The sequence below is a fragment of the Netta rufina genome (genome assembly GCF_964035555.1).
Source record: "Netta rufina genome assembly, chromosome: 3".
Classification (NCBI taxonomy): domain Eukaryota; kingdom Metazoa; phylum Chordata; class Aves; order Anseriformes; family Anatidae; genus Netta; species Netta rufina.
Window position 1 is genome coordinate 25,723,467 of NC_140125.1, and position 26,971 is coordinate 25,750,437.

General features: G+C 38.8%; 1 protein-coding gene across 1 annotated transcript in view; it reads right to left on the reverse strand.

Annotated features, from left to right (window-relative positions):
* Nucleotides 1-26,971, reverse strand: part of HHAT (hedgehog acyltransferase) — a gene marked incomplete at both ends in the record, with an annotated part of 164,728 nt that overhangs the window by 57,760 nt on the left and 79,997 nt on the right. Inside the window, 2 exons of the mRNA XM_084283411.1 lie at nt 7,033-7,177; nt 23,127-23,328. Coding sequence (XP_084139537.1) covers nt 7,033-7,177; nt 23,127-23,328 — 347 coding nt within the window. The remainder of the gene's footprint in view (nt 1-7,032; nt 7,178-23,126; nt 23,329-26,971) is intronic.

Consider the following 26,971-nt stretch of genomic DNA (forward strand, 5'->3'; position numbering starts at 1 on the left):
ATGGCAGAAGAACATACTTTATTGTTTCAATTCTAAAAAACCTCCAAACAAACATGTGAATATCTGCTTTTATAAAGCTCTAATCCTCTGGGAGGTGAAGGGGAAAAAGCCTCCTTATTTCTGCAGACCAAAATTTGGTTTTCTTGGTATTTTGCCAGCTCACTTCCCAATGAACTGCACCCACCAAGCAAGGTCACATAAATGATTGCAAAAACAAGTTTCCTTTGTGCATGAAGAGGAATGAATCATTTGGAAAAATTTGACATCTTTAGTACTATTCCTGCTACTCTGCAATATTTCTCTAAATTATGCAATCCATCAATATAGCATTCATAAATGTATTTTTGGAGAAAAAAAAAAATGACCTTAAGTAAGTTTCTGCATAACAGCAGCAAGTGGGATTTCTGAGTGAAAGTGAAAAGCTGGAGGAACTGGAATGCTGGAGGACCAGACGCCCGCTACTCTACAGCAGAAGCTTCCAAACCATAACAAGGGCCACCCAAAAATGCAAGCGCCAACTCCGAACAGTCAGTCATTGTAGCAGACCTCCTTCTTCTTTCAGTTGTAAAGACATTTGAATGAAGGCTTTGCAAGAGATGCACAGAATAGACAGCAAAGCATCACACAGACACAGGGACAGCTTAGCTGACAGGTTTGGGGGCCTCCTTTCAGATCTTTTGCCACTTGATTTCATTCCTCCTGTAACTTAAAGCCTCTTCATGTCTAGATATTTATGGATATCTGCTACCAAACCCAGAAGTTATTTAACTGCAATATGGCTCCTAATACTTCTGTATTAACACACGTACACATGGCAACACCTCAGAGTTAAGAAGTCCACTAAAACACTTCTATTTAATAACAAATTCTAACTTATTTGTTCCACTCCTTTTTGTTAACTTCCTTCAGCCATTAAAACATGTTCAGTCTGTTAACTAAGCTAACTAGCAATATTCAGAAAGGTTCTGAAAGGAGAGATGCTGTTGTGTGAACTGCTGGTCATCCTGAGACATTTTCCCTACACTCATTACTGCAGCAAATGAGGCATATGATCAGCAACATTAGTCAGATATGGGTAGGCATGATCTTACACAAGCCAGACCACAGCATGCAATAACTGACACAGGAACATTGTATTTATTTATTTATTTAAAATAGGGAATGGACCTAATTTTACTGTCTTCAAAATCAAAAGCAAAACTTCTAAAGACAACAGCAGTCCAGGATCATGTCTTGAAGGAACCTGATACCCTTTGTAACTCTCAATTCGTTCACTAGATGATTCAGATTTTTCAATAGATGACTAGATTTTTCACTAAAAAGAAACAAATATAAGTTCTGAGAATAATCTTCAATACCATGATATAGTGTAATTAAACAACATCATTTGAGTTTAACGTCATAAGATAATGATGTACTATTTTTGCCAAAGGAAGCCAAAAATTCCACATTTGTGCATGTTATACCCAGTGTGTCACACCAAACTCTTTGGTTCACTCAAACCTTCAAATACCATTTGCCACTATCACGGAAATTCCCACTTTCAAGTCAATGGCTAAGATGTCCCATGGAACACAGTATGAGATAGGGTTGCAGAGCTGAGAAGAATTTCAAAGGCTCCTTACCTCCATAAAGTTGGTCAGATAATCATTTGGTAGTGACAAGAAAATCTATTTTTTTCCTATAAATTAATCAAATAATTAAATTCTAATCAACATAGGATTTGCTTTTGCTTAGAAGCAAGCCAAAAGGGAAAACTGGAGGCAAAATAAAGACCTCCCCATCTTCAGTTAGGGAACGAATATTAGATATTTGGAAACCAGCTTTTGCTTTGTATAGTACAATTCATTTAAAATGCTCTCAAAAATGTATCTAATTAAATATTCATATATAGCACTATGCTTTCCACCCTGAATGCTAGAAGAGTGAGTATGAAACAGGAAATATTTCAGACTTTTCCATGAGAGTATTTGTTGGTAGTTTAAAATTGCACCATCACTTCCACTAAACTGCATCTTGGTCACAGTGCTAATGGCTTTTTCCACTACCTGACTGCCAAACTTCAAAAAGAAATGGTTAGAATGTTCCTGAAACTGCAATTTTATACATTACCAAAGTCCTTAATTTGCTAAAGAAAAATATAAACCTTTTTCTTTCTATAAAGAAAAATATAAAGAAAAAATATAAACCCAAACAAAAATCCTGCGTTGTCTGTATCATGTAAACAGCTTTATCTGCTGATAAACCACCCACAGAAAATAGGGGTTGGAATGGGTCTGGAGGCCATTCAGAGGTTCCTTCTACACCAAGATGAAATCAATATTTTCTACATTGCTTGAAAGATTTTCATCTACCTGGAGACTGTCCTCCAAAGGTGGCAATCCAACAGCTTACCTTGGTAACATGTTTCAGTATTTACCATGCCTCACATTTTGAAAGTTTCTCCTACCTCAGCTAAAGCTTCCTTGCTAAATTGTAGAGGTATTTTTTCTTCTCCTCACTGGAAATCAAGACCAGTTTGTGAACACTTTCTTTGCAAAATCTTCTGTGTACTTATTTTTCCCCACAATACTTTCCTTCCAGAACAAAACAATGCCATTTATTTTAGGGTCATGGCTTCCAGACTTCCCACACTTTTACTGTATTCCACTCTCCCTAATTGTCAGATGATTCTTTTTTTTTTCACTGCAGTAACCAAAATTGGACGTATTTTAACTTTAAACTTCAGAACATCAAGTATGAGAGGAGGTTATTTTACGCATTTTACACTGCTGTCAACACATCTTGGCATAAGGTCTATTTTTGTTGGAACTGGTATGACACTGTTGATTCACAAAGTTTGCAGTCTGGTAGAACGGTCAGATACCCGTCACTGCAGAGCTTCTGCCTAGCCAGACATTCTGTACTCCTGCAGTAAATCATTTCTAACTGGGGGTGAAATTCACTCTTTGCTGGATGTCTGCTAAAGGACACCTTCTCAAAGGTTAGATGTCCAATCTAATCTAAACTAGTCTCTACAAAACGCCTCTGAATGCAGTGAAGAGTGACAGTGCATCTCATCCCATGCTACGATGTATGTGGGATGAACTGCCCTCAAGAGAGGCACTCTTCTCCTCACATTTTAGTGAGGTAAATTGGACAGTTAAATACTGGTTTATAGTTAAGTTTAACAATAGCTGTCCCTTTTCCATGAGTAAAATACACTTCATATGCACTGTGCATTTTCCTCATTGATCTGGACTCTGTTTCTCACAAACCAGGAAAAGAACATAAATAATTTCATACACTTCATGCATTTATTAATATCCAACACACTTGTGTCCCCTCCCAGCTTAACGCCTCAAACAAAACCCCCAACCCTAAGTTTTTAGAAACAAGCAGTATGGATGGTCCAAACAGTCTGAGAACAAATTTAAGAATTTAACACATACAAATAAGAAACACACACATCTGTTCTCATAATCGACAGTAGTGTTTTTAATGATGCACAGAAATTCATGTTTAAGTCAGACAAATTAATTTCCATAAGAAGAACTGAGACCTTTAAAAATTGCTGCTACCTGGCATGCTCAAATATAAACTCTCTTTGTCAATGGAATGGGAGCTGCAGAAAGCACTGCCAGGGCACTTCAAAACCGTTCAAATGCCAGTCAAACAAGATTTCCAGAAAAAGAAAAGGGATAAATACGGCACAGCAAGGGGCATTACAGCATCCAACGCTTACCACAAATGAAAAATATCCTCATCTAGATCCTGTTCCTTTCTAGGAAGAAAGCAACCCAGTTTTGATCACAGAGGTAGCTCACTTGCATGATTCTCAGATCTATGTCCTCTCCTCCCCATTCTCAGACTATATGCACTTTTGTTTTTTTAATACTCAGTCTTTGCAAAAGAACACAGTAGATCCTCTTCAAAGCTTTTTCTCCATATAACCAAACAGCAGAACTACAAGTCATTTTGCACATCTTTACCTTAACCAGAACTTCCATTTAAGAGTTGGCCACTTTAAATCTGCATCATTGTCACACATATCCTAATGAACAAGCATCTCTACTACATGCTCAACACCTATACAGACACTACTCTGTTTTTGGATAAATTCAGTGTACATGGTGGCAGTAATAGGGTAGGAATAACTGGATACATAGTCCTGGAAGTTTGAGAGAGAAGCATCCCTGGATATTTCTATGTATTTCAGTCTGGTTAGAGAAAACGTCACCTCCTTAGAAGCCTCTCTCTGAGCGCAGTTTTTAGGTATTACACAATATAACTCAATTTCTGACTGTAATACACTGGGCATTTGAGGTTTTAAAATGTTGATGTTCACTTCCTTGCCAGACCTGGCAATTCCATGCACACACAACACCTGAAGTTCCACCTAAAACTGGAGATGTGGTTTCTGCCCTGAGATGTATTTTATTGTTCAAATTTGGCATATGTGTCCTTGAATAATTTTGCTAGTGATCTACAAAATAGCAGTTGTTTTTACAAGCTGTGGAATGATTATCTATTCCCTTCTGTTTTCTTCTTACTTATATATATACAAGTTTTTGTACAAATAATTCCGTGGGATTTGAACACAGGAAGGGAACTGACTACGATTCCTGTGCAGCTGATGTGTGTGCAGGTGAACAGCTTTCTTTCCACAGCTTTTCTTTTGGGCTGATCCATACTCCTTACCTCAAAAGGACTGTATTTTATGCTACTGCTGCAGAGTCCCCTACTTCTTCAGTCAACCAATCACAATCCCACTGCCCATTTTGCCGAAAATGCATAAATGCCCTGCAAATGCAAATGACTACTCTCTAGATTTGGTTTTACAGTGGTAAAAAAAAAAAAGATACTGCTTGGGCTTCCTGAACTGAAATGAATTTCAAACAGATTAAAAGCTTTAAATAGAGCAAGGACATTATTTTTATTATTTTTTATTATTTTTAATATTTTCTACCAGAAATTCACTACATGCATGCTCTTCTTTCAGCCCAAAGGTAACAATTAGTCGCTCAATCAAATAGATACATAACCAGTACGTCTTACTAATACACTGCATAGCATAATATTGCTGTGTCTACCACGTGAGACCACAGTCATGTATATTATGTAGAGAAGTGGCTTGGAGGACCCCTGCCACTCATCCACTACCACCATTCCTACTTCTCCAAGCAAGTCAAGCATATTTATGTTTAATTTCCCACAAGGTTAATAAAAAAAAAACTTCCGTTAAAGACAGAAAACTAGATCATCTCACTTGTCCCTGGGCTAAAAGGGATGACCAAACAATTCATATTGAAATATTTAATTTGAATACAATGAAATCTTGGCTGATTTTCAGTTTGTACGCATGAGTTGTAAGAATCAGTAGTAGAATATGTGCATAGTTACCTGTGTGATCTGAGGATACTAGTAGTGTATAAGCTGCACTAAGGAAAAAACATAAAGTTCTAAAAATAAAGTTAATTTGATAAACACATCATGGAAACACATCAAGCAAGGTGTCCCTGCTTGATCAGGGTTCTTGGACCAGATGACCAGAGGTCCCTTCCAACCTCAACCAGTCTGTGAAACCCTGTTGCAAATGACCTCATTTGCTCTTCATATCTCAGACCCCTGGAACCTCATACTGAAGCACCTACATGCACTCACAGCATATGACGAACAGAAGACCAAAGAATTATATCTAAAATGAAGAAAAAACAAAAACCATAGAAAAACAATCGATAATTGATCCAGTTTAATAAAATTCTGCTCAACTTGCTAAAACACGCTTACTTCTTCAATGCAAAAATCAGCATTCTGCCAACTGTTAATCCTTCTGATGAGGAAGACATACTTTCTCCACTTATAATATATAGATTGCATTTAGAAAATACTTTGCATTAAATTATAACCATGAAATGGACAATTTCAGTAGATACTTTTTTTTTAATGCATACAAATTGATGTCTAACTCTACTTCCAAACTTGTTCTCTTAGTTTTATTTTTATACTGAAACTATTAAGCCAACTGATTGGGAGGAGGGGGACAATTTAACAGAGGTTTTTAAGAAAATTGAGGATGAATCCTTTACGTTTTCAGACCAAAAACCCAAACATGAATAAGTATTTCACCCCATCTTCCCTGCCTAGTATTAAAAAAGCTTCAGCTATGTTTTATGATGAAAATTTTACCTTCTCAATGTTTTTCCAACCTTTATCTCTTGAACACAGAAGAAAAATAATTCATTTTATGTACAAAACTTGCTTGTTCATAGTTTCATTATTTTAGGGTTCGTAAGTAAGACCCCAGAACTGGCCTCTAAACCACCACAGGGAACACACTGAGAAAAGACTGCACAAAGAAGCAACAGATAATGGTGGTCCTCATAGTGGAAATCTTCTAAGCACAGAAGCCTACTAGTACTTCTCTGGCTAGGAAGAAATGTTTCTCTACAAGATCTTTGTTTGACAAAGTAGGGCTCTGGCAACCATGAAAACCTAAGAAGTGAACTGGTCCCACCTGAATTGAGCTCTAGCAAAAAAAATAAAGCTGGATTTGTTCCAAACACCACCATGAGCTTATACCGTCACCCAAGTTCCCGTATACTCAAACTCTAGCTTCAGTATTCAGAAGGTCCCTACCCTGATTGATCCACTGCCAAAAAACTTTAATTGCTCAATTATGCTGTATTATGCAGATGTTATTCACTAACATTAGCATACCTTCTCTTACTAATGTACATGAAATACAGAGCAGGAAAAAAACTCAGTTGGCTAACCTGTCACATATGTATTACTTATCTTCAGTGATTTCACTGACAGAGACGCCTGATAACTCCCTTTCTGCACTTTATGAAAGAAATCCAAAGTTACTTTGCAGTCATGCAGCATGCATCATTATTTAGATTTTATCAGACAGATTTTTGATAGTTTTGAACAGGAACAGAAAAAAAAGTTACTCCCAACTAGTGCACTGAGAGAAGCACCTGGCTCAGCACATCCAAGGTAAATTCTGGAAAGTTCTATTATATAGAAAGCACATAAAAATAAACTTGCCTTCCATAAAGATCCTGTTCCAGTAGATTTTTCCAACATGATTTCCCCCAAGAAATATTAGGTTTGATAAAATCAACATCGAAGTGCAAACAGATGCTAGGATGGCATGAAGTCGACGACGAATTCTTGGCGAGAAGAAATGCTCCTGAGGGCCGAAACAAAAGGTGCAGATGAACTTAAAAACCCCTACAATTTTTCAAGCAATGTTAAAAAAAGACATTGTAGTTATGACAAACAACTTTTATACCAAAGTTCAAATCCTTACTGAACAGATCCCAAAGCTTGTAACATATCTAGCAGAACTCCCACCAATGCCATTTAGATTAGGGTCAGATTTTATGATATAAAGCAGTGTTAAATTGTAGTTAGGGGTGGAAAGGAACTCTGGAGGTCACTTAGTCCAACATCCCTGCTCACAGCAGGGTTGTTAGCTAGAACAGATTGCCCAGAACTGTACCAAGTCGAGTTTCTTCCCCCACACTATTAGGTACCTACACACTTTGTGAGACACCCCCGAACCTTCTCTTTTCCATGCTGAACAGTCCCTGTTCTCATATGTCAGATGCTCAAGTCCTCCCTTCATCATGTTTGTTGGACTCACACCAGTATATCCATGGCTTTCTCATACCAGGGAGCCCAGAACTGGACACAGTTCTCTATATATTCTATGTCTTAATTCTTTGCTTCTTAAATGTAGTCTTTGAAGAAATTTTGCTGATGGATGTGAACACTAACAACAAGATGCTGGGGTGGATAAAACTATGCAACAGATTCCAGTATGGAGTAAAACACATCACTACAAATCAAGTAGCATAAAATATTTTGAAAGTCAATAATGCTTTGGTTGATTAATAAGACTTCACTGAAAGATTCCAGAGTCAGATCAGAGTGGGTTATTGGAATGAGTCTCTTAATAAGCAGGTATTTCCTTATAAAAGTGACTTAAATACACATGCAATCCCAACATTTTTTTCATTGCAAGTATTACTACTCATATTCAAAAAGTATAGATACCAGTTGTAAAGCTCTTGGTATTGTCCTAATGATACAAATAAAGCAAGCCTCCCTCCATCATATACTAGTGTTACTTTTTCTACATTTATGTTTTCCTTTATCACCTGAGGTGCAAGTGCAGCAAGTGCAGTTCTGCAAATTGCAGAAAGGCAGTGAAAGAAGAATGAGAAAGTTTTAGCTTCTTCCAATTCTCAGTTGTTAAATCGTAAAAATCATTATAGCACAATAAGGGGAAATACTGCCTCATTACAGTACTGCGTAAGAAAAAAAATATCTTGTTCATCATGTCCCCAGGCTGCAAGCCTCTTTACATAGTGCCTGAATCTGCAAAAGACTGAATGGTTCTTGCAAAGTGATCAAAGTGATGAGCATTGCCAGTGTATGGGAACTAAGGAAAATATCACGAGGTGCTTAGCCTTCAAGTCATAAATGTTGATGTTGCAGAAAACAGTCTTGTGACTGTAGTATTAAAAAAAAAATAAATTATAAATGCGGTAATAAATCTGTAATAGCTGCAGCCAGATTAAAATTCATGCTCAGATACCTGAACAACAGACCTAAAAATACATTCCCAGACAATTACATTGACAGTTTTATACGCATCAAAACAAATGTTTCAACTTATAGATTATTAAGTCACAAAATTTCAAATGAATTACAAGCACGAAAATATAATTTTAACATATTAGTGCAGAGTACTTCTCTGGTATCTAGTGTAGGAGTCTATCTGAGTCATCACAACAATGGAGATAGATACGCTTCTGTCAATCTGTATGCACAATACTATAATAGCTGATCTTCCATATAGCACTGGGAAAAACATTCATATATGAACACAGGGATTGAGACTTTCCTCTAAAAACTCTGGATCAAAACTAGGGCATCATAGGGAAAGGGAGGAGAATTTAAGGTAAGTATATAAACATTTACAGACACGGGCAGTTAGTGAAACAACTCTTTCACTTCCTAGTACTTTGCATTCCCAAAGATGCCCACAATGTTCTCCTTCAGTCGCAGACGGGTAGAGGATATCTTGTCTCCTTCTGAAATGCAGAGCATGAACGTGTATTCCCCTATATAAAAACATAAACCTTTTCAGAACACATAAATGTACACACACAGATGAAATGTTCCAAATCTAGCCAGTAAATACATGTTAAAAACTAAGATTAAATAAGGGATAGTTATGGTCCTTTTGTGTTATGACCTTCTGTGTTCAGAGTCACCAAGCTTTCCATCTTCTTACACCATGTTGGATAATTCTGACTGAGTTGTAGGTTATTTACATAGTCTACCACCAGATCTATTTTCACTCTCCTTTTCTCTAACAAACTTCTACGTCAACTCCATAGAGAAACAGTTTCAGTTAGGAAAAAGCGTTAGAGATGGGCAATCCATCAGACAGTGTGTGTTTGACTGCATTTTCCACCAAGGCACTGATTAGACCTGTTAAGTTTGTGAGGTCTGCCTGTTTTGCAACCCAATGCAGTAAGACTAAGACAAACAACATGTCTAGCTATAAAAGCTCTGACACTTTTTTTTTTTTTTTAATGAATACAGTTACTAAAAAAATAAATAAAACTGTCACATATAATGTATCACCCTCTACAAAAGTGCTATATGTTAAACAGTACAAATGAACTGTAGTATGTACCATAAAAGCATCTGGTCATTTATAAGATATAAAGGAGTAGTTTAAGACAGGAACAGTTTAGACAAACATCAAGCCATTTCTGGGCTGTACTGTAGCTAATTTCCACTAACTTTGCAAGGCATTGATCCAAAAAGTAGCACAAATTTTCTTGAGGGCCTTTGATTTGATGTCTCTGCAGCTTCTACCCAGCAGCAACAAAAGTTAAAAATTTAAAAGTTCTTTAAAAATCTCATGTCATCTAGAAAAAGCTAACTATAGAAGTACCTGAGCAGTTATTGTGCTCAAATTATTACACTGGAAGCATTAATTTAAGTATGAAAAAGGACTGAGGCTGGTCTTGATAATCCATTGTAATGTTTGTGATTTAAATATCTGCTGGCATATAGATTTTTTCTCAACCTACAAGTCATTTTCATCAGAGCAGACAAAATTTTAAAAAATAAATAAATCACACCCACAGTTCTTCACCGTTAATGCCTTTAACAATACATTCCATTGCTACAACACAAGCAGCTGTTACGGATTTGTGGTGTTTCTCTGGAAAAGAAGAAGCTGTCTCCTTGTTTTGCTGTCTCCTTCTCTTCTCTCTTCCTGTTAGAAATACTGCCAGGAGAGAAAGTGGTGAAAGAATACCGTGCGTTAAAATGACAGTGAAGCTATAGTTGCCTGGATGATACCCGTAAATTTACATTTCTTCCTTGATGCTCTGTCTTACTTAGAATCACAGAATATCCTGAGTTGGAAGGGACCCACAAGGATCATCAAGTCCAACTCCTGGGTCTCCAAAGCACCAACCAAAAAATCAGACCCTGTGTCTGAGTGTGTTGTCCAAATGCTTCTTGAGCTCCAGCAGGCTCAGTCCTATGACCACTGCCTTGAGCAGCCTGTCCCAGTGCCTGACCACCCTCTGGGTGCAGACCCTTTCCCTAACCCCCAGCCTGACCCTCCCCTGTCCCAGCTCCATGCCATTCCCTCGGGTCCTGTTGCTGTCCCCAGAGAGCAGAGCTCAGCGCCTGCCCCTCCGCTCCCCTCGTGAGGGAGCTGCAGGCCGCCATGAGGCCTCCCCTCAGCCTGCTCTGCTCTGGGCTGAGCAAACCAAGGGACCTCAGACACTCCTCATGTGTCTTCTCCTGACCATTCACCATCTTTGTAGCCTTCCTTTGGACACTCTCCAACAGTTTTATATCTTCCTTTTACTGTGATGCCCAGAACTGCACACAGTACTCGAGGTGAGGCCGCACCATTGCAGAGCTGAGCAGGACAATTCCTTCCCTCAACCAGCTGGCAGTGCTGTGCCTGATGCACCCCAGGGTACAGTTGGCCCTCCTGGCTGCCAAAACACACAGCTGGCTCATATTCAACTTGCTGTCAACCAAAACCCCTAGATCTCTTTCTGCTGGGCTGACCTCCAGCATCTCATCCCCCAGTCTGTATGTACAGCCAGGGTTGCCCCTTCCCAGGTGCAGAATCTGGCACTTGTTCTTGTTGAACTTCATACTGTTGGTGATTACCCAGCTCTCCATCTTGTCTAGACCTCTCTGCAAGGCCTCACCACCCACGACGGAATCAACAGCTCCGTCCAACTTGTTATCGTCCACACACTTGCACAAAAAAACCCCTTCAAGTCCTACAAACAAATACTTTATGAAAACATTGCATTGAAAATGACTGGTCCTAAAATGAATGCCCGGAGAACCCCACTAGTGACAAATCATCAGCCTGATGTAACCCCATTTACTATAATCCTTTGGGCCTGAACTGTCAGCCAATTTTTCACCCATCTTATTTTACTGTTATCTAACTGTATTCAGGTCATTTTGTCTTGGAGGATACTGTGAGAGACAGTATCAAAAGCTTCACTGAAATCCAGAAAGATTACATCAGCGGCCTTCCTTTGGTCAACTAGCAGGGTGATCTTGTAGTAAAACAAAATCAAGTTTGTTAAACATGACCTCCCCCTTGTGAATCCATGTTGGCTGTTACCAATGACTGCATTGTCCTTCAGGTGTTTTTCAGTAACTCCTAGAATCATCTTCTCCATAATTTTACCAGGCACTGAAGTAAGACTGACAGGCCTGTAATTGACAGGATCTTCTTTCTTGCCCTTCTTGAAAGCCAGGACCACATTTGCCAGCTTCCAGTCAAATGGGACCTCTCCAGATTACCACGACCATTGAAAAATAATTGAGAGAGGTCCCACAATGACTTCAGCCAGCTCTCTGAGTACTCTGGGATGAATCCCATCAAGCCCCATGGACTTACACGCATCCAAGTGGAGCAGCAAATCCTGCACAAGTTCAGGATTGACTGGGAGTTTATGGTTCATCATTCCCACAGTCACGAACTGATCACTATTTGTGATATAGTTACTATTTGTAACCTAACAGCAATACTTCATAATACTTTACTTCTACTAGACACTTTTTATCTCCTAGTGCAACACAGATGGACTGTAGCCTTTAAAATACACATTACCAGGATACTCAGTCCAGGGGCAAGCAATATAACACAGGAGGTGATTTTAAAAGGTTAGCTCAGGCCACCTTTCCTGGAACTGAATGGAGTTCAGGCTGGTATTTCAGTCCAGTTCCTGCTGTAAATAAAGATTGGCTGTGGACCTCATTTTTGTCTGATGTTGGGAAAGACCTACCTCTGCATGCTGGTGGGTCTGGTAAAATTTACTACCATCAGATCTCTCTAAAACTGGCCCTCTCTTATCTTAAAAAAAAAATGGTACTATTGTAATGGGGTACCCTGAAAAGTAAATTCATGTACGTGTTTGAGATGGGTGAAAGAAGACAGGGCAGAAAGGCTTTGCATTGTCCAAACACTCCTATTCCTAAATCCATTTCCCATTATACATGCATCTCATATTTAACCCCTAATTGAAAACTATGCCAGAAATAGGAAGTGTGTATAATAGCTGTTTCGTGGGAAAGACAGTTTATGAAGGACAATATGCACCAGAATAGATTATTTAGATTAGAATTAAGAGTCAAGTTAAAGTACACGGAAGTTGGAAGTCAGATAAATACTCCTATTTATCTCTTAAAATGCTCTTACTTTGCTTACTTTGCAAGGCAATTACATCACTATCAGTCAAAATGGTTTCAGGCAGCTCAGCATCATTTTAAAGAACTGAGGTGAACTAGAGCTCATCCACAAAAGATTTGCATATTCACTGATATACATGGTACACTGATATTACTGAATGGCATGGAGTGAAGAAATTGAGGGTCAAGAAGTGTTTTTCCTAAATATGTTTACACCTCACAGTTAGTCAACAAAAGAGAAAATACTTTGGAGAATGTTGATAGGAATACATATCCATCCTCCCATTTAGAAGCTGAGGGACACACAAGATGTAATTTTGCACAGCAGCCAAAACCAGGCAGTCCTGTACCAAATATCACACTAAAATCTTCTTTTACAGAAATATATTCCTCAGTATTTTATCAAAGACCCAATCCTACACCTTCCCACAGCAAGCATTCTTATTCTGTACCTTTTTCTAGCAACAATGGTGGCACCATGGTGATTTGGCATGCTCCAAATGCTCTTTATCCAGACGGCTGCTGAATTTGCTTGCAGGAGCTTGCTGCAGTAGCTTATTCTGGGAGCATGTCACATGCCATGCTGTTTCCAGGAGGGCTCAGGAACTGGGATGCACCTTTTCCATCACACTAAAAATCAGCTTGATGATGGAATGACAAACAACAAGAAGCCTTCCCTAACAGAAATTACTTGGTAAGTTCTTGGTAAGCACTCAGAAGATGGAATAGACTTACTTGTGCTGCATTCACAATGCAACTCATTTATATAGCTGCACTGGGACAGATTAGAACGAACTTCTACATAAAGTCAGTGATGTTATCAAGCTTGTTCATACTGAGAGTATTTAAAAACTCCCATGTAAGTGAACTAAACTTGATGAAATTTAAAGAAGCATACATCTTCATGGAGCAAAACAGAGATTCGCAACATTTATTTAATTCTGGACTACCCTTCCAGAGAGTTGATATTCAAAGCATAAGACAAAGTAAGATGAGCACGGTAAAATTGGAGAAGCAGTTGAGTATTTTTCATGGGAACATATGCACTGTGGAATAAAACTGTCAGATACTATGGCCAGAGTGACATGAAACATGTGCTTGATACTACAAGCTTCAACAGTACAGATGACGTTATTTTCATCTGCCTTTGGTCTTCAAAGGGTAAAAATACTCTGGTACAATTTTTAGTAGAGCTGTTATTTTTTAAACATAGAATATTTCATTACTATCTGCTCTGCAGATTTCATCCTCTCCCACCTATCCCTATCAGTCAACTTATCCATAAAAATCCTAAAATAGGAGAACAAAATGTGCAATATGTTTTGAGGAAAGCAAGCAAATTATCTATCATGTATGTAACACCTAGTCCCTCCATTATTTTTTACTGCCTTTCCCAGTGTATGAGGGGTGAGCATGCTCCCAAGGTTACTAAAGATCCACCCCTTCAATTTCCTGAAAGCTTTTATTAGAGAAGCAACTTTCAAAATAATTGTGGGATGTTTCAGTCACTGCAGTACACCAGGTGCACGTGTGGTGGCATTATGCGTATCAGGAAAATCAATGGAAGAAAACCTCACATTGCTTATTGGAGTTCCTTTTACCATTCTAATCTAAGGACCTTTGGTTTTCACTGCCCATTGCATCACAGCTAAAGAGTAAGGCCTGTACTTGTTTACTTCTCCACAGAAGCCAGAGAGACCATCCAGCCATCTTAAAAGCCCTTTTAAGTGTTTTCTTTCAGAAAATATCCATAGATAAACACAGGCCGACTCTCCGAAGCCCATCCCTGAGCCCTGGGGATCACCCTCATTGACACATGAGCAAATACCTCGATGCACCCCTTGAATCTGGGTCATCCGCAATGCAGCCATTTTCCAAAAATAACGGCAAGGCAGAAAAGCAAGAGCCCGGGAGAAAAGCTGAAAGAGAGCGAGGAGCAGATGGGACAGTGGGAAGGGAAGCGATACATCCTGACTAACAGTTATTGGCTATTTTATCTATCTGCAGTTAGGCACACTGAAAATGGAGGGCAGGGTGTGACTGAGCAGCTGGGGGAGCAGATGGGATGGAGGAAAGGCTGAAAATTGTCACAAAGCTCTGCCAAACCGAATGTTGATTTATTTAATTTTTAAAGTGAGCAGTAGAAATGAAGATGGGCTGGGTCCTGCTGCCACCGAGCAGCAGGGCAACTTCTAAAAACACTTGTTAATACAAATTGTCAATGGGTAATAGTGACAAAAGCGCAAGTGAGAGACTACTGCAGAAATGGAGGCAGTATATGTGCTCATTAATAAAATGTTGGTAGAAACCAGGCTTGAGGAGCAGCAACAGCAATGGAAAGGCAGCTGATGAGAGGCTGACATGTCCTTGTGAGACCTACTCCTGCACTCTGAAGCTCAAGGACAGCTGTTGAATAGGCCATAGTAGAGACTTTACTACAGAGCAGAACACAAAAAGCAACACAAAGAATTTAGGTTGAATACCCAGACAAAACATCCGTTTATGAAATAATGCAAAAGAACTTGTGGAATCTCCAGGGCTGTAAGAGTAATAAGATAAGGAACAGGCCTGCAAGTAGAATGTGAACAAGATGCACTACCAGATCTCATCCATCTACAATGGCCACAGCGAATGGAAGGATAAATTTAATTTCCCACCAGCATATATTGTACTCTTCAGTAATCGTGTAATCATTCGTGTTTGCTCCACTCTGCATCTAGCTCTAACCCAGACCCAGCCCTTTACTTTTGCTTGCTTTATTTTTCTGGCATCTTGTTGTGTTTGCGGTTGTCCCCTCCCTTCTCCCCAAGTCTAACTATGGCCTGAAGTAATCTGTGCTTCCAAGGCATACACTTTCCTTCCAAAGCAAACAAAGATTAGCTCCTGGAAGGTTCACACAGGAAGCAGGGAACTGACAACACTTTTTCTAAAAGGCAGGATGATGCAAATGACCTGTAATTCCCTACAGACAATACATCACTCCTATAAAAAGAGGACCACACAATTAAAATCAAGCAGCTGTCAGTTAAGATCTATGTTCACAAATATAACTTGTTTCTGAATTTAGAAATAAATGCTATATATAGTATTTGAGAAGATACTCATCTTCTCTATTGATGCCTTACTAAATATTCACTCAACAAAACGTTGTCTTGCACTAGCACCAGCTCATTTTTAGCTTTTCCAAAAGATCTACATTTATAGCACCGCTCAGCAAACAGCCAAACCCCCTTCTGTTTGAAGAAAGCCTCCTACCAGCTCGTATGTATGCACCACACTGACGGATGCATGTGTGAAAATTTGACATACACAGAAGTAAATTTCTGTGCTTGCTCCTACATTTCCTCATCACCCTCAAAGAACCTGCCTAAACATTTTTTTAAAAAGTGGCAGCTTGTGAAAAGTGCAAAATGAACAGCATTGAAATGCACCATCCTCAAGGAATCTAACCAAGTAACGGCAGCGTACATGTTTCTATAAATGTGCCTTACCTCTCCGCAAGGAAGACAGTTTGCAAGGGTTGTGCACTCTCCTGTGTCCAGGTCAACATCCTTATTTTTGTTCTTCTGGTTCCCACTCTGCCTGTCCTGGCTCCCTCAGATCCTTTATCCCATGTTTTCATGTTTTTACCTTTTAAATTCTCACCAAAGTGGGACAGGATCTAACTTGTCTAATCAGTGCAGAATTTTGCACAAGGTCCTGCCCTTTTGGTTCTCCTGCACTGCCACTGTGAAACTGTTAACAAATAAATAACACACAGTAATAATCCCTACGGAGACATCTGATAAACACTCTCAGCAAATTCAGACCTCATTTTCCACATGGCAAGTTCCTGTAGCTCAGAGTTACGCTGTGCATTAATGCATACGGCTCTGAAAGGCATAGAAGAAAGACAAAAGTGTGCAACCCACTCCTTGGTACTTTAACTTGCATTTCCATAAATGCTAGTATCTATTATCTGGACTAATTTTTAAGGTGAACAAGGCTGTACTGATGTAACAGTAACAAAGAAGTACATCATCAGCATCACTCTACCTTCTTCGCACCCCATAGCATGATTTACTTGCTTTTAAAGCCACATTATGGCCAAAGTGCCAGAAAACTGCCTGATGTCTCCAAAGCAGAACAGGAAGTAAATAATGCTGGTAGGTGGGAGAAACATTTATTTTTTATGGTAAATGGGTAGTGACAGGGGGGCTTCCCAGCTGACATTGCTGTCTGAAGGAGAGCAGCAATCATCTGGTTAAAGACAGATGGAAAATGACTACAGTTTGTCTACTGCTGACATCAAAAATAACCTTTCTTGCACAGATTTGACAAAAAAAAAAAGGGGGGAAGTTTGTACTCAAAAGATAGAAACAATAGAATGTTATCTCTGAAATCTTATTGCAGGCACTTTTGTCATTAAAGCCTATATCATATTGCATCTTTGTTCCTAACGCAAAACAACACTTACCAGATTTTCTTTGTTACCAAGTCTGGGGCAAGAAGTTCCCTAAGTAAGGAAACTAGAGTCAGAGTGCAAGTGTGTGTGTCTGTGTTCCTGCATTTTTACAAGGGCTCTCCAAATATTCTGGGATCCACTTACATGAAGATAAATGAACCCTCACAACAAGAAGGCGGAGAAAGGAGAAAAAAATCAAGCAAAGCAGAAACATGGCAAGAATTTCTTGACTCAGAACTACTGTTGGCAGAGCTAAAAGTAATTGAAAAAAAATCTAGGATACATCAGCCAGCCCACGTTCACCTTTGATGGTCTTTCAGAAGCTCAGTATGAAAGAGCACCTTGATGACTCAGCTTGCTGCTTCTGGTACCACATGTAATGACCAGTTGTCACAAATCTGCCCTGGCTAATATTTACGTCTAGAGAAAGGAGTTTCCACTGATTTTGAGTCAGCGTACATCCACTTTGGATAGTAGTGATTTCTGGTTAGACAACTCATATGGCTGAACTCAAGGTTTAGAGGGAGGTGTCTTCACCCCAGGTAGAGAGCATTTGACCACTGGGTCATTCCTCCAGGGATGCAGGATGCCTTCTATTTGCTATTCAGAGCAAAACAGCAAGTCCTATTCACTGGTTGGGGTTTTAACATTATAGATGATATCTGTATCTCAAAAAAGATTTCAGCACTACAGACAAACAGTCTGATTAAGGGACTTTGTTCAATTACCTTGCCTTATGTTATTACAAATTCTCAGACAGTTGAAGAGACAAACCCAGCAGAAATCTACAGCAAGTACATAAGAGGATTATGAAGAATGGATCATCAGCACTGCCTGCCACTTAACTGAATTACCATGTTGCAATAAAAATATGCATGAATTACACAAAACTATTAGTAAAGGAGAAAAGGTGAAACAAGCTTCTGAGATTAGCAACCCAGTGCTATAAATACTCTTTCCATCAAATGAAGCAAAATAAAGATCAAAGCCTACTATGTGCTGAAGAACAGCTGAGAAGGGTCTTTATTTATTATGAAGATCTTGTTAAAGATCTGATTTTGCAAGGTGGTCTACATACATACTTTCTCCAGATGAGTTTGAGATGTTTGGTCAGATCTTGCCACTGACAGTGGCAGAAGGAAGTTTTACAGTTTTGCCGTGGCGACTTTAAGTGAGTTATACTTGCAAAAAGAAATTTGTCATTAAATGAGAGTTCTGTTTTCTTAACGTATCTAGGATTCAGTTGTGAAATTCAGTGTCTTTATTTTTGATTCAACTGAGTTTGGGCCCTAATAGAGGGCTAAGCAATTCCTGAAGCAGGACCTAATTGTTTTGTTTGTCCCACTCTATACAGGGAGGCTCAACTTAGTACTACTTACTGCTCAGGTATGCTTGCAAGGGGGAAATTCCAAGCAGTTAGTAAGCGCCTCCATTCCCACTTCCCATCTTTGACTTCTGTCTCTCACTTTGTACTGCTTTCGGTGCTTTTCCAGAGTCCAAACCATGAGACAAATCATCTAACAATAAAATAATCATAGGAAGTGAAGTTTTCTGCTGGAGTAAAGAGCTAAGTCAGCTCAGCAAAGATTCCAGCAGAAAGGAGTGCAGAGAAGAAAGCAATGGGACTGCAAAGAAGGGAGGAGAAAGGGAAATTCAGCCCTTTCCCTTTCAATAGCAGTGAGTTGTTAGATCAGCTTAGTACCCTGAAGAACCACAGCACAGAGGCTGGGCTCACCAGGCAGTATCTCTCCATGTTCCACTCCAGCTGCCTGCAGGATCACTGCACCATTTATTATGAATAACGATAGAACTTTTGATGCTCTGAGCAGAAGAAATAGGGCAGGCCAATTAAAAAGATTTAAAAAAGGAAAAAAAAAAAAAAAAGAAAAGAAAAGAAAAGGCAGACCAAAAGAACCCTGACCACACTCAACCTTTTGAAAGACTTCTAAAATCCTGTTCTCACCAATGCTGAGACTGCCAATTATCATTAACCATGTCTCTAGTACCCAGAACAAAAGTGATATTTTGACCATAGAGACAAATATATGGACTTTTTTTTTTTTTTTTTTTACATTTTATAAGAGGAAAAAATCCCCTAATGTTACACACTAACCAAAACCACAGACGTTATAGAAAGTATTTCCCCTTTTACAAAGAGGGGAAAAAAGGCAGTTATAAGTGAACTGAAAAGGATTTAGTGGCACCTCATCACAGCCATAAATAAAAATTTAGAAATCAAAGTATTTGATGCTTCAAAAACAAATAAATATAAGGATAGTAAAAAAAAAAAATATTTTTAAATTAAGTTAAGCTTAAAATTAGCTGGCTTCTCAAATTGAATTACTAATGGTCTATTTAGTTCCTTACTACATAAAGCTAGAAATAAGCTCAAACTAGAAATTCATCATAGTGTGATTTTTAGAAGAGAGATTTTTACATCTCAATTAAAAAAATTCTTATGAGACTGAATGACATGTGTTCACTTTACTACAAAAGAACTAAGAAAATAAATGCTACTGTTTCAATTAAGATTAAAACATTAATTTTAACAATCTGCCAACTTCACCCTCTTTGCTCTGTCTTCTTCTGAACAATTTCCAAATCCATTAATTTAAAGATGTTGTCAGCTATTCTAAGGTTTAAATCATTCTAAATGTATTTTTAAACCAAGATGTCATTTCTTGTATAGATCTCTATCTTGTTTTCCTTCAGGAAAAGAAGGAGGGGGGGAAATGAAATAACTAGAAAAATGATAGCCATTAGCATTTTTGTCCAGAAATCTGATCCATTATTTATTAAAAGTCATTACAAATCTCATCACTGATTTCAAATGAGTTACTGCTGGGGTCTCTGTTCATCTGTGGGAAATTAATACAGAATCAGTGAAACAAAACACTACTTTGCTTCGTATGGTTCTAAATAGCTCATGAAAAGTGAAAACAAAGGACTGACAAAAAATCCTGTAAAACTCTCCCACGTTAATATACAGTTCCCACATACACCTTAGCTCACAATGCACAGCATTTATTGTTTGATATACAATGCTTTAATAAAAAGAATTAAAATGTTACTGCATTCAACTCTAATTTTATGATACACAAAAAATAATCTTTATGGAGAAAAAAAGATACACAGTTAACTTCTCAGAACAAAACTCACTGAAACACGAAGTTCAAAGCAGTGTAAGTTGACAACTACATTAAAAGGAGAATAATCTCTTTTAGAGCTGAAACCAGGAAGCTAGGTACTGTTGTGCAACCAGTACAGATTCTAAATTTCAGGTCCAAATTTATGGGTCAGAAAATTTACTGTTTTCAGTAAATATTTGTTTATATGCTGAATTTACTTCTCATAAATAATGCTTACTATCCCTTGCTTATCCCCATTCGATATGCCTGAGATGACATTTAAAACCTGTCAGATTCAATTTAAAGCTATAAAAGTGGTTTTTGCCCATACTGTGCTAGGTTTGATGTGCTGAGATTTAAACTACCATGAAATCCGCATAAATGCAGGGTCCGATTCTTTTTATACGTATTCTTAGTCAGCATAGGGATTCAGTGAAGGACAGTAATCAAACGCGCTTTATTTAGATTTCTTTTGCAAGAGAATTGAGGGAATATAGTAGGGAAAAAACAGAAGCACTTTTGCTTTAATTACTGTTGTTATTTGTGATCCCTTCCATTTAAAAAAAAAGGCAGAATTAAAGTTCAAGTTTTTTTTTTTTTCCTGTTTTTTTTTTTTTTTCTTTTAATAATATTTTACCCAATAAGTACCTCCAGCTCAACTCAATTTTTTAAGACAACTTTAACAACAATACTGGAGGGGTAAATAAACTGGTTAAAAACCCGTAAATCTGCACTTTGTGTTTATTTAGAAACTCATTTGCTATTCTGGGGCTAAAATAAACTTTCCTTTTCAAAAATAGCCTTCAAGAGCCAACACAGCAAATGAGTGAAGCACAAAGCTTACAAAGATTTCATCTGATGAACAGATGAAATTTAAGTGAAACACCTTTTCTCAGAATGAGGTTCTCAAAGTCGCTGAGACTAGGCTTGCTGAGACAGGGTTATAGGAATGCTTGCAAAAGCCAGATTACAAGGAAACAAGGAAATTTGTAAAGGACATTAGAGAACATGCAGCTCATTTTTGATGGAAGTGATATTTGTTATAATTCCACCCCTTGATAAGGAAGAGCCAAAGCCCAGCTACTCATCTGCTCTCCAGCCTCAGCATTTGACAAGAAAATGGGAGTTTGTTAGAAGAGTGCAGAGGGAACAGTGAGGGGCAGTTTACAGAGACTGCAGCTCTTGTTGTTGTACAGAAACTTTCAAGGCACAAGGCAAGGTATGACTTAGCCATAACTACATGTGGCAAGGTGTGCACCATCTACTAACCCCAGGGAACATATTTTTCCTTATGGTGGGCGCTCATTCAGATGCTAAAATGATTCATAGTAAAAATGCTTGTTTCAGCAATATTTCAAGGAAAGAAGAGAAAGTACCTCCTCAGGAACATCTACAGCTGTTTTTGAGCAGAAATGGAAAACCAGGGAGTCATGGAAGGCACTGAATAGGCCTTTAGAAACACTGGATGACAATGAAAGGGATGAGGGGGAAAAGGCACTTGATTCACTGTTCAGGGTTTAATTATACAAAATTTGCCATCACTGGTTAACTATAATTAGAATTATGTCTTAGCATCAATCCAGCACATATAACCCAACCTGCACAATGCCATGCCTGTATCATTTCAATGGCACTTAAACACTTAATTCCTTAAGAGTTCTTTTAAGATTTCTGATATGATGGCATCAAGTACAAAAAGCCCCTACACTTACGTCTTCCTCATCTAGCTAGATGCCTGAGAAACTGTTGTTTTCCAGTCCAGAGACAAATGTATGCAGCTGGTCAGATGCTGAAGCTCAATTTCACCCCAGAGGGCAGATTAATGGATCTGATAAACTCATTCTCTATGAACGAAAAAAGCTGCTTCTAGGCTGTCACCAAATTCACAGTGATGGACACTTGGATTGTAGAAGGTAGCACTGGCTACTCAATTACTTAGCTTTATCAACTGCCACACACGGTATGCCACAGCAGTGAAAACAGAAAACAGGGGGATGGAGAATAAACATAATTACTTGAGCGTCAGGACTTCATCAGGCTGGAGACTGAGTCACCGCCATCTCAGTATCACAGAGGAGTATGAATTCTAAGCGCTCATCACTACTAAGGAAGCGAGGCACAGGAATTACTCTTATTAGAGTAATTACAGTTATTAGAAGATTTGGGATTATATACTGAGCAAACCTGCAGACTAAAATGGCCATCAAAATTAAAATAATGCTTTTTTTTGAGTATGACTGTGCATCAAAGATGGTATGAAGGTGCAAAGTATAAGCAAATGGAAGTGATATGCATAAGAAAAGTCAAAATATCAGAGGTCTTCAAAACAAAATAATACTTTCTTTATGGACTCTTCACAGTGGCATAAGATTTCTTAGCATACGCTTGTTCCCAGATGCAAGCAGCTGCTACATGTACTTTTTTTTCCAGGAAACACATGGTTAGAAAATTACACTCCTAATTTTAGTGAAGATGAATATTTTAAGGCCATCCTGAGTGAAATCAGAATACAAATACTAAAACTGGCTTCTGTTTAACCTTATACAATGTGACAAGCAGTTGCTTGCACTAGCATTGCAGAGAAAGCTTTTAAGACCATACATATTTCAGTGTTGGCCTAGCTGTTTTTTGCAAAATTCTAGTTATATGACTTACGTCAAATGGCAGAGTGGGGAAGGGAATGTTGTTTTATTTATTAACCACCACTTTTACTATAGATTAAATCAAACTAGTAACCGGGAACTTCAGATAAGCGTGAAGCTAGGAAACAAGAACACAAATTGAAGAGAGATCCAACTTACAATTAAGTCTCGAATAAGTGAAACAGAAAGTATCCTCTTGACGCCATTTTCCACAATTACTCCAAGACAATTAAGTGCTCCCCAGTACCACAGATAGCTCTGTCCTCCGTGCCAATAGCTTACAAAGGCAAAAGTGAGGGCTGTGGAAAAAATCATTCCTGGCAGACTGGACTGAGATCCTCCCATGGGAATATAAATGTACCTGTAGGTGAAGTGACAGATAAGCAGTGTTATTATGGCTTTCATAGAAATCTCAGAAAAACATCCACTGCAGAATAAATTCATTTTGCAGCATAAAAAAAAATAAATAATAATAATAATTTTACTAATTACCTGGCATTCTATATTTACATTGCCTGCTCCAGTTTTTGCAAAGCTGTAGACCACTCCATGAAATATGTGCACATACCATTTGGCAAAAAGGCAATTTTGTGGTCAAGGAAACTCGGCATTAGGCCAGTGTACAGGATAAACTATATTCTCAAAATTGCAAAAGATGTTCAGGTTTTTTAGACTGCAGTAGTAGTAAGCCAACTTGTATACACAAAAATTACAAATAATCTTTGTGAGAACTTAAATTGTAAGACTTAACAATAAAATGTAAAAAAATCTGTAAAGTCATATATAGTCATAACCCACAAAATGTTTTCCATTTTTCAGAAATGTAGACACATGCAAACATACTTTATTTTTAAAAGCTTCAAATTTCTGTATCTTTAAATCTTTTATTAATAATTGTATTTACTGAAAATATCTTCTATCCAGTTCTTGTGTTACATTCACAAGATCTCCTCTGCTAATGACCTTCACAACACATGTACCACCCTCTTGCCCCAAAATACCTGTGTGAAAAACCCTGCATGCAATTATATTTTGGATTGAAATTGAATCCAGGAGACAGAAGCTGAGTCTTTAATTGATGCTTGTAAGTGTCAAGAAAGCAGTACTCATTCAACAGAAGCACCAGCAGCAACGGGACTCTGAAAGCTGACACTGTTTTCTGGGTCACCTCACTTTCCTGCCTGCCTAGAGGGCTACATCCACTTCTGGCAGTTGCAAAATAAGGCATGGCTACTGCTCAGCCTTTATTTAAAAAGTTGCATATTTCTGTCGACACTTAGGGGAAGCTCATCAGGCAGCGGAGACACCGCTCTGCCCATGAGCACCAGGGAGGGGACGCAGTATGTGAGAAGTGCCAGGGACAATTCCCTCTAGCTGTCACTCCTTCGACATAGCACGCCGTAGCCTCGTGTGAGACTGTTCCTACTTGGTAAGATAATTAAAGGATATTTTTTCTCCACTGAAAATTTCATCACTGGTTTTCAGGTTTGTACATTCAGAGACAAAGATCAGCTCAAAGATTTTAAAGGGAAATTAATGTAGTGCTTTATTCTTAACCTTTGGAAGTAAAATACCATATCGGGGAAAATAAAGTGATGAGAGTAATTATGATGTACGTGGAAAAGTCATTCAAAAAAAAAAACACCTTTCAACTGCTCCAAATCCTCTCTAAACATAATATCAATACACCTTTTACCTCCACCTGCTACAGGGAACATCTGATTACGTTTATAGCGATTTTCAGTGTAACTGTTTTTTTATTAAGCATACAAACATAAAGAGAAACTAAAGTCAATAGTTTTTATATATGTTGTGTTTCTCTTCTCTCTCCCCTCCCTGTGTTGTTGTTTTTCCTCTCATCATACATATAAGAACACGGTGTGGCAATAACACATACTTGCAGCTGAAATCAGTGGGTCTAACTGCAGAGAAGCATGCCGTAGCAGCCTGTAAGCAGAGAGATCCCCTTCAGGGCTCTCCCTGGGATCTGACATGCAGGATGATGAGAACAGAGCCCCAGACTGCTGCTGCAGACATCTCGTAAACGGCCAGACAAATTCCTTCTACTCCAATGACTACAAAGACGAAAGACCAAGGAAGATCACCTCTTAGGACCTCCTTACACAAAGCCTCCTTTCTCCCTTTTCAAAGGTTGGTTGCTGGATTTTCCAGGTAGGTTCAGCAGTAATAACTCAGTTCCTCTTGCAGGCTGTGTTCCTCACAAAACCACGATCCTCTGAGCAGCCTCCCTCCTGCCTCCCCAGCACAGCACCTCCTGATTCCAGAAAGGTTCACCCACAGGAGCCAAAACGTGACACTGCAGATGCTGCCACCCTCAGCAGAGCTCACCACGGTCATATATTTACTGAAATGCCGTGTTTAAAAGTAACCCAGATGCCATCAGAGAGGACAACTCTCTGCGACAGACACCTTACTCTAAGCCTGAGGAAATATTTCTACTGACCTCAGAGGGCACTGAATTAAATCCACTGTGCAAAACGTAGCCTTCACTGCAGAAGCAGCTCTGGGTTTCTGTATGATCCCTTTCCCCGAACTGAAGGACAGAAGCTGTGGTATAGGCACTGGCCATCTTGTGGTATAGGTACTGGCCGTCTTGTGAGCACTCGTAGTCTGTCACTGTCTGTCACTGGGACTGGCACTGCCAGGAATGGGCGCAGCAGCACCAGCTTATTCATTTGCAATTGTAGTTCATTTTAGATTGGCCTGAATGGCTTTCAGAGCATTGTGCAGAGAAAAATAGGCTATTTGCTGATTTTTAGTGTTTAATGACAGCAGTTAGTTAATTGAGCAGTACTAATTCAAATCTTGGTGAATCTTCAAGGTCAATGAAGTTTTAGCTCCTGGCAAGGCCCATGGCAATCATGCAATTGAAAATTTCCTTCCACTGCCCTTGAAAAGACCTGTTCACAGAAGAACAGAAGCCAAATGGAGCCATGAAATCTTTGTTAACCTTTCTATCCTCTAGTGTGGGGATTCTGTCTCCTTGCCTGATGGAAAAATGCATAGCAAAAAGCAAAGCCTCTCTCCCTCCCCTCCAGATACCAGAAGAAAACAGAAGCAGGCTGGCAGCCACTTCTTGTCACAAGGCCACTAACTGCCTTCAGATCGTGTGTTCGTGCCTTTGCTTGGCAGGGCGCCCACTGGCAATTTTCAAGTAGGTATAAGAGGCTGATGGATGTTGAGTCATTTCTCTCAAGCAGTGTGAAGAGCAATTCTGTATGTCCTTATGTTATTTACACAGAAAAAAATTGTGCAAAATCCATTATTACATTACAGAACCAGCTTTGGTTTGGCATCAGAGAAAAAAAATGTACATGCTACCTCCTCGTACACACACCTCATACCCAAGCTGCATACCAACCTTCACAGTCTTAAGTGGACAGGACTAGATACAAGCAAGTATGCAACTCAGACACTGTGTAGCCGGGGCCAAATCCTTACCCCATGCCAGCTGCTTTGTGTTCTCTGTTAAAGCCAAAATTGTCTCACTAAAGAACCACAACAAGAGCCCTTTTCATTACAAAAAACACATCTTGCTTCTTTTTGAGCATCATGGTAGTTTAGAATCTAATTTCTCAATACTTCCCCTGTAATTTTGATATAGAAAAGTACTCATCTGATTACAGAAAGCTACATTTATGCTAAAGGTAAGTGTGAGAGATAATAAAACAGTGAACAGCATTATTAAGCCAGAAAACAGAAGAAATGTATTCGTTCTGTGTTATCATTTATGACATAATACATGCTTTGTAAATAACAATTATGCCTCCAACAAGTAGAATAGCACAAATTGTTTAGAAGACACTTTTTCTGCAATGGTTTCAACCTAAGATGGTTCCTGGAGCGAAATGAAACGGTGCGCCCATAAGCTCAAGAATAAGGCATTACACGTGCTAGTAGCTGAAACACAAACCCCAAAAGGACAGCATGGAACCCACCTCTCCTAGGTTTCAGATGAGATTTCTGGACATGGAATAAAGCAA